This window comes from Akebia trifoliata, chromosome 13 (assembly GCF_017979445.1).
Source record: "Akebia trifoliata isolate Shusen 1 chromosome 13, ASM1797944v1, whole genome shotgun sequence".
In the NCBI taxonomy this organism is placed as follows: domain Eukaryota; kingdom Viridiplantae; phylum Streptophyta; class Magnoliopsida; order Ranunculales; family Lardizabalaceae; genus Akebia; species Akebia trifoliata.
Window position 1 is genome coordinate 30671037 of NC_141387.1, and position 9725 is coordinate 30680761.

At 33.2% G+C, this 9725-nt stretch overlaps 1 protein-coding gene across 1 annotated transcript; it reads left to right on the top strand.

The window, feature by feature from the left end:
• Nucleotides 1-1724: 1724 nt before the first annotated feature.
• On the top strand, nucleotides 1725-4312 carry LOC147388280 (zinc transporter 8-like). Its single transcript, XM_086420095.1, has 3 exons — nucleotides 1725-2420; nucleotides 2977-3126; nucleotides 3672-4312. The coding sequence occupies exons 1-3, from the start codon at nucleotides 1773-1775 to the stop codon at nucleotides 3975-3977; spliced, it is 1104 nt and encodes a 367-aa protein (XP_086276221.1). The 5' UTR covers nucleotides 1725-1772; the 3' UTR covers nucleotides 3978-4312.
• Nucleotides 4313-9725: the final 5413 nt, after the last annotated feature.

Consider the following 9725-nt stretch of genomic DNA (forward strand, 5'->3'; position numbering starts at 1 on the left):
TATCTCAATTCTAAACAAAAAAGAAAAATTGAAATATAAAAAAGAATCATGATTTTCTAATGCCCCTCAAACATTGTCCCCTTACGCCCCTATCTTAAAATCGTAGATCATTTACTTCGAGATACATAAAATCATAATTCTTTTTCTTTTGTATCCCGAGGCAAATGATCTACGGTTATGTGATGGGAGCGTATGTCAGAGGGGGTCATCAGATTATAATGACTCATAAAAAATCATCTCATAAGATTACATAATTTCTAGTTTGATTGTTTTTTACTTGTTTGCTAAATTTGGTTAATAATAAGATTTGTATCAAGGATTTGGGCTCCCAAGGGGTTGATCTAATAAAATCCGATTTGATAACATATCAAATCGATTTTGATTCGATGATCTCCCGATCTGATAGGGTTACAATCCGATAATGTCTTTAAAATATATAAATAATGTATATTTGTATTTTATGTTTTATTTAAAAATAATGTGTATTATACTTTATATATAGTAAGTTTGGATTAAGATAAATTATTGCTTTTTCTTTTTTTATAAAAATGGATTTGATCCGAAACGGATCGGTACCTATTTGGTAACAAACTGATCCATTGCACAACTCTTGTCTAACAAACCGTTACTTTCCAAGAAAATAGCATTAATTATTATTAAAGGATCCATCACAAATCAACCTTAAAACTACAATTTCGGATTCGAGTCGAGATCCCGTATAAGGTATCTCATTTTTAATTAGGAAATAAATAAATTGGGCTCCGTGAACGGCTTATTAAGAGCACGAGGTGTTTTAAACACCAACTAAAGCATGCCACGTAGACATATAACAAATAGAAACCGTATTGGATACTGAATCTTTAGAATGTTCGATGACAACATTATGTCAACATTATTTTCGTAAGAAATTAGATTAGTATCTAATCTTTAGTTTTTCATCTCCAACTTTAATATCTGAAAGATGTCGTCATCATGACAAAAATGACTGACATAGATTAATTCTCTCTTTTATAATGACTAATTTACCCTTTTAGAAACTACAACTCTCTTTATCAAAGATTCCAAATGATCACATGTCCTCATAATGACTTTAATATGTTAATCCTCACTTACATAATGACTAATATACCCTTTACCCATCTCACCAAATTAATCCCTTACCCTTTTTTTAATAAAATTTGCAAAAATTAGGATCTAATTAAATTTTTATAAATATTTTTTAAATTTATAGTTTACTTTTTATTTTATATTCTAGGGTAAATTACTCTTTGACCTCTTGTAGTTTGATGTATTTCATTTTAAAATTTAGATATTATTTTACTATTTTATTCTCTTATTTTATATTTAAAAAAAATTAAATTTTAAAACAATTATTTTTGTTTATAAAAAAGAATTAACATTTTATTTTTTTTAAAAAAAGGTAAAACAATCATTTTAAAAAGGAATTTAACTGCTAGATTGGGATGTTCAGTATAACATTGCTTGGTCGTAATTCTAATTTAATTTGGGGGCAATTTCGACTTCAAAATTTTTGGTATTCAGCCAAAATACTCTGGCACATGCTTTCAAAACTCGTTATTTAATCTCCGAGAACCGAGTTGTCTCGGACGATTCATCTCGGTCAAGGATGAGACGAACGAAAAAGGTGAGAAAATCTGGATGGAAGCGAGTCGTCTCGGTCATTCTAACCGTACATCTCTCTATATAATAAACATGATCTACCTACCGTTCTTCCACACTTTCTTCTTCTCTGTTTCTGCTCTGTTTTCACCATGAATGGTTCATCCAAGTTATCAATTATTTTCTTCTCTCTACTCTTTCTTCTTCCTGTATTAATCAATGGGCAAGGGGAATGTCCTTCATCAATCGATAGAGATTGTTTATGTAAACTTAGTGGCGGAGAAGAAGATCGAGACAAAACCAAAGCACTTCGATTCAAATTAATTGCTCTTTCTTCGATTTTGGTTGCAAGTGCAATTGGTGTTTGTATCCCCATATTGGGAAAAACAATCCCAGCTTTACGACCCGAGAAGAACATTTTCTTCTTGATCAAGGCCTTTGCTGCTGGTGTGATCCTTGCTACTGGTTTCATTCATGTTCTACCCGATGCGTTTGATAACTTAACTAATTCTTGTTTGAAAGAGAATCCATGGGATAATTTTCCTTTTACGGGTTTTATTGCAATGATGTCTGCTATTTTAACTTTGATGGTGGATACAATTGCGACTAGTTATTATAAGAGATCGCATTATAATAAGGCTCAACCGATGAAGGGAGATGAGGAGGGGAAAGAAGAACATGATGGTCATGTACATGTTCATACACATGCCACACATGGTCATTCACATGGCTCTGGTTTTGTGGTGGATGATTCCAGTTCTGGTTCTGTGGAACTCATTCGACATCGAGTTATATCACAAGTAAGAATAAATTCTTTCTAGTTTTATTTTTATTTTTTAATTATAATAATTATGAGATTTGATTTATGTTTGCTCTGTGTGTGTGTTTTTTTTTTAATCATTAATTTTGATGGAATTTATATAAAGTATTATTAAGTTTTGGTTCTAGTTCTAGTTCGTTTCTTGACATTTTGGGTTTTTTTTTTTTTTCAAGAATCATAATTGAAGTGGGAACAAAATTTTAAGTAAAAAAATAAAAATAAAAAACTTTTGCTCTTTGTTTCTTTCTTCTTCTTTTTTTATTTATGTTTTCTGTATGGAGTTTAACAATTAAAAAAAAAAAAAAGGTTTAATGGATTTTTCTTTTATATTTCTGATTTTTCTGAAATGGATTCAACTATTTCCTTCTTCTCCGTCTTGATAATCTTATTTACTATTTTTTGTTGCAAGGTATTAGAAATCTACTTTTACAAATTGTAGATGATTTCTAATTTCTTATCATAAAACCCAAAACTTTTCTTTCTCTATTTTATTGTTAATTTTGAGATTCAAAGGATATATATTGTATGTGATACAGGTTTTAGAATTGGGAATTGTGGTTCATTCAGTAATTATTGGGATTGCATTGGGTGCTTCTGAAAGTCCTAAAACAATAAAGCCTCTTGTAGCAGCCTTGACGTTCCATCAATTCTTTGAAGGCATGGGACTTGGTAGTTGTATCTCTCAGGTATCAATTCTATTATATAACATTTAATGTTTTTTTTTTTTTTTTCATATTCTATACCATTTAATGTATTTTTGGTTTTGAGATGTGTTGATGATATTGATGATTTTTCCCATAATATGTTGTTGATATTTTTGGTTTTTGGATTCCTACTCTACTTTAATTTACAATATTAGCAAAAGCATTCAAAGAAGGGAAGTTTGACTTTGAGGGTAGAAGCACATGACTTTTATGTACAAAATCTGAACCTTAATCAAAGCATTAAAAATTGGACAGTCCCTCTTAGCTTTTTCTTTGTAGTGGTTGTGGCTATGTTTCATAACTTTGGTTTGTCATTATAGATAGATGTGTGTGAAGGTTATTTTTCCCCTTTGTAAGATAAAATTAGTTGATATAGAGAGACTTGATAAATTACATCATCATAAAGAAAAAGCTGTTAGTTTAGAATATTCATCATAAAGATTAGTATAGAGAAGTTTAGAATTAAATAGATTTGCTAATGAATTTTTAGATAGCTTGGACTTATATATTTTTAATGGATATTGTAGGCAAAGTTCCAATGTCGAGCCATCGCTATTATGGCACTTTTCTTTGCCCTTACAACACCAGTTGGAATAGCCATTGGTATTGGAATAACCAAACATTACGACGAGAACAGCTCAACGGCTCTTATTGTTGAAGGGGTTTTTAATGCTGCTTCAGCTGGAATTTTAATCTACATGGCACTAGTAGATCTACTAGCAGCCGATTTTATGAGTTCGAAGGTTCAAAGCAATGGAAGACTGCAGTTGATGGCATATATTTCACTTCTTCTAGGAGCGGGTTTAATGTCACTACTAGCTAAATGGGCTTAAATTGTCATGTACCTCAAAGTTGCTTGCTTTGTTATATGTCTAAGCTTTGTGAAGAATAATGCTGAAGTGACCTCAGGTTGGAACTTCATATTGCACTCCTTGACGTGAAAGTGTATGGGAACCATAGATGCTTTTCACCGAGAAACGAGTGAAAAAGCATCCATGGTTCCTATCCACTTTCACGTCAAGAAGTGCGATATGAGGTTTCAACTTGAGGTCACTCCAGCACGACTCCTCAGTGAATCCTCTTTTTGTTTTTGTTTTTGTTTACAATATCATTGCAAATACATATAGTAGAAAAAAATTTCCATGTTTTATTTTTAAATTTTTTTTCTGTATCAATGCTTTCTTTATCCTGTTTTGATTACATTATTTGATGGTTAGAAGCTTTTCTTAAATAATGTATGAGAACTTTAGTCCAAATTAGAGGAAAAATAAATAAGATATGCCAAATGACTACCTCTAAAAAGTCATCAAAGACAAGAAAATGGTTTTTTTTTTTTTTTTTTTTTTCTTTTTTAACCATCATACAATATTATCTCAATTTTATAGTTCAAATCAAAGATTACAAAATATTCTCCCTCCCCAAATGAAATATTATTTTCTTAACTTTTATCCTTGAAAAATATCTCTTCCTTTTATTACCTTATTCAAACACCTAATAAGCCAAATCCAACCAATTTAGTCCATTTCAATAGTGGTTTGTTTGACTTTCTCTTAAAGACTTAAATAACTGTGCATTTATATGGTGCACATAGTTGACAGTACACTTACAGGCTCAACTAGGTTTAGGTGTAGGGAACACTACACATGGATACCTTGCATTATCAACCATTGGTTCAAAGATGGGGGTGTTTGTCTACAGGTTTCTCTATCAATGAGAAATGGGAAAGGTGATGTGCTTTATCTAGTCTCAGGGACAGGAAAGAAAGCTTCACTGCATGCTTTTGGCCTCTTTATGGGGACCTCACAATTATTTAGTTGTCAAGGACTACATTGGTAATGGTACCAATGTGAAGCCATGTACTGATGGGGACCTTTTTCATTCTTTCTAAAGGGGAGAATACATTGTTATATAAAACATGCTCAGAGCTCAGAGTTTAAGACTAAATAATTATAAAGAGTTAAATATCCATATCATGAAACTTTTAACCCCAGTTTACAAGTTGGAAGAATGTGGACTGTTTATTTTAAATTACTTTTGATCAGGTTAGAAGTTTTGGAAGGGTTACTTTTTTGTAAGGATGATCTCTCTGGACCCATATATACATCTCTTAATCGAACCTTGGATTTCGTGTTTACATGATTAGGATTATGAGTGACATATGAGTTCGCTTTTCATGAATATATGGATCTTGATTCGTATATATACAAACAACACACTAGCCAATAGCAAGCGTAGGCCCCCCAATTAGAGCGTGAAACACATTAGGTGATTGTGCTCCGGGAGCTTATCTTATTGGGCTGAAGACTTAATAGGTGGAGTTCAACCGTGTTTTGTTCCTAGGTGTTGGAGCACATCAGGTTATTAATTATGCTCCATCTCTGTTTCTTTTTAAAGTAGAAATACATTTATATGTATACATCCCATTTCTTTCTTTCTTTTTTAGATCTCAATTGAAACTATTGGGTGGTTTTTATAAGAATATTAGTCCAAATTCAAGGAAAAATAAATTAGATTTGCTAAATGACTCAAATTGGAAAAAGTCCTCAAAGACAAGAAGACAGGAAAATATCTTATTTTCCCTTTAAAATTCACACAGTAATATATCTATTTTTATTATAAATCAAAGATTAGAAACTCTTCAATTGCCCAAAATCTAAGGGCCTGTGTGGATACAAGAGTCGGAAGTACTTAAAAATCGATAATGGGTGTTTACTCTTAAGGATAATATTGGAATCACATGAAAATTTTTGACAAAAAAATTGTTCTCCGTAAAAACGAAATTGACAAGTACCAATTTCGGTACTTCTCATAAAAATATTGTTTTGAATCTTTTAAAAAGTTGATCTTTCAAAGCATTGAATGTCCAAATGATAGAGTAAGTGTTTCTGACTCCCCGTCAGAGTCGGAAGCACTTAGAGAAGTCAATCCAAACAGGCCCTAACATTTTTAACTTTAGTATGTATATAACCTTTCATCTTTGAAAAATATCTATTCCTTTAATTACTTTAATTAAATTCCAAAGGTACCAAATCCAACTAAATTGTTCCATTCAACGGGGCATTGCTTACTTTCTCTTAAAAAGATTTTAAGAAATAATGTGCATTAACATGACATACATTCCAGCTAGGGTTTATGTGAGTAGAACCCTTTGAAATATATGCCTTCCAATATCAACCTTTGATTTAAAGAGGTGTGCAAGTTTCTCTATCATTGAGAAAGTGCGGTGCTTTGTCTCTAAGGAATAAGGACAACAAAGAAAGCATCATGGAATTATTTTTATCTTCTTCTAGAGACATCAAAAAATTATTTAGTGGTCAATGTCAATATTATTGTACTATTATGTCTATGTTGTTAGAATAGAAAAGATAAACAAAAACGAAATAAAATAGTAAAACAATAAATAACATGAAATTACTAATTGGACTCAATTATTAATTTGAACAGAGTGAGGCTTGTATTGAATACAATAACTTTAAAATAGATTTCGCTCCTACAATGTGCTAACAGTCTTTGGACGACTATCTCCCAAGATACTATGCTCCACACATGTATAAGGCAGCACTCCAAGTGTACACGTACAATCGAACTTGTACTATGTCTGTACTCTCAAGGGCTTATAAATGATCTCGAAAAACAGAAGGTGTAATGTAATAAATAGAAATCCAAAAAAATTGAATGAATACAAAAGAGGGAACCAATGAGAATTTATAGAATTAGAAGTGTCTATATGGACAGTGATTAAACTATTGAAAAGTAAGCTTGGGCAATGACTATCCGAACAGACAAACATGTCTGTAAAGTTTGGGTTGTGATTGTTCGAACAGACACACATGACTATAGAGTTGTGACACCATTTGTGTCTTTTAGAACAGTCATTAATTGTAACTCATTAAGTTCAACTCGGTCTAACAAAGTTTTAGTAAAAGTAGGCATTTCACGCACATCCACATGAGGTTTAAATCCGAAGATTGGCCTCCCCCATGTGCGCATCGCATGTGTACACACACATTAAGATTTTCCGAACCAATTGTTTCTGTAGACACCTCAATTTGAACGGGCCACTACTCGAAAGGGCCCAAAAATATCGATTTTCCAAATAAATGGGCCAACGGGCCTTAAGGGCCCAAGTCATTGAAAAGTGACATTTTGACCAAACCGAGGCCCCTAAGACCTCTCAATGGTTTAGAAGGCCCACCAAAAGGACTCGGCCTACCTTACGCTTTCCCAATATTCACCTCTCCGCTTCCAAAATCAAAAACGCCAAATTTTCGATAAAGTTCACCAACGGGTCTAAAAAGCCCGATTTGCTAACATGTGGCATTTTGATTAATTCAATAAATTCAAAAATCTCAAAAAAATTAATAAATTGAAAAAATGTGAGACTTGGGATGCCTACCCCTTCTCTACTACCACCGCTCCGCCTCCAAATCCGCAAAAACCATAGGCCCACAAGCCCTCAACACTTTCCTAAATCAATTTCTCATCTTACCCCTAGCCTAAAATCAATCCCACATCACGTAAAATCTAAAACCAACCTATACCCTCAAAATCCATTCCAAAATAACCCTCAACCAATCCCTAAAATCCAAAACCATTTATAAAACCCAAGCCCAACACTACAAAGCCCACAAATCATTAACCATATCCAATTCATTATCCAACCCACAACCCTAACCCATAAACCACAACCCACATCAACCAATCACTCTTTTATCATCAAAAGATGACACATGTCTTCACCCTATCTCACCTCCCTCACCAACTACCTACCCCATTATTTTATTTAAACCTCATCTACCCACACATTAGTTCATCACCTTTTCTCTCAAATCAAACACATCTACCCACACCCCTAACCTATACACCTCCCTAATCTACCCTCATTATTCCCTACAAAACCCACATCTACAACATAAACCTACACCATCCTCTCAAGTCAAACACTTAACCTCTCCTATCAACCTATTTCAACCCTTCATTCTCACCCACTTTGACACATGACATCATCTCCCTCACCCTCCCAAAATATCATCAACCACCTCTTTAAATCCTCCATTCTCTTAAACCAAATACCATTTAATCACAACCATCATCTTAAACTCACCTCACCAAACACTCCACCCAAATGGGTTGAGTAGGATCCAAACCATTTGGATCAAAACTCACCCATTTAACCCTCCTTCCCTAAATACTCTCCAATCTCCTCTAAATTACACCCATTTCTTTCTCAAACTTATAACCATTCTATCATTTTTCTTTATTTCACCCAACTTTACCGCTAAAAAAACTCCTCAACATCTATAAATACCCTCATCCTCTTCCTAAAAAAACCCCAACTTTCCACTACAAAATATCCCCTCCCACTCTTACTAAAAAAAAAAAAACACTACCAATTCTCTCCCCCAAGTCTCACAAAAAAATTATTATACTCCACTCACCTCTCTCATATCTTTTCTACTCCTTCAATTACACAAAAAAATAATATTTTCCTAAACTACTAAGGACCTTAGAAGACATCAAAGAAGAAGAAGAAAAGAAGATCGAAGATATAAGGTGGGTGTAACAAAATAACCCCCATTTTCTTCTACACCCTCTCCTCCTCCCTCTTCTATTATCCCCTCCTTTCTTCTCAAGGCAAAGGTTTATAAGGATCATCCCCTTCAATGGGATGATCCTATAATCAAGCCAAAAATAAATCCCTTCTTAGGGTACACATTATCAACACGTGGCACTTCTTTTTTATTATTGTATTTTCGATTAAAATGACCGAGTTGAGTTGAGGTTACCACTATTTAGTGGGGAGAAAAGGGTGCCTAACACCTTACCTTTTCTCCAACCGAGCCGCTTACCCCGAATCTCAATATTCGATTAGTTCCTATCCATCAAGAGTCACTAAACACCAAAAATGTCACATTTTCTAAAAAATGCACATCGGGTGACCATTCACACCCACTTACAAAAATGAATGGTGGCGACTCTTAACCTTAGTAGATGTGGTCATCGTAATGACGAAACCATGTGTCTACAGCTTGACGACTCCACTAGGGAGTAGAGGCTCTACCCTTGTGTCAACTCGGTGATTTTGAAAAAAAAGAAAGATTTCAAAATTTTTTTATTTTATTTGCAAGCTAACATTACTTGTTGTATTTTTTTTTTAGGTAGGTTTCTTTTTATTTATTTACTCAATTGAAAAAAAAAACCTGATTTTTACTTTATTTATCTGATTATATGTCTTTCTAAGCATGCATATCATCAAACAAATGAAAAAACAAAAATTTATTTTTTGGCCCAAACCAAAAACCAGAGGCAATGTGCCTCAAAATGGGTATAAAAAAATAAAAAAAATTAAAAAAAAAGTCGTTTTTCTTCTTTTTTGGCCAAATGGACAGTCGAACTTAAACTGATCGTAACTTTCTCGTCTGATCTCCGATTAGCTATTAGTGCATATCGATTTGGGGTAGAACAAAATTTTTTACCAAATATGACAAAGTCTGTAATATTTTGACAAGTCAGAATCGATTTTTGAGCTCATTTACTATCGTTTACACTAGCATTTCTGTTTGACGTCTCGTCGCGATACA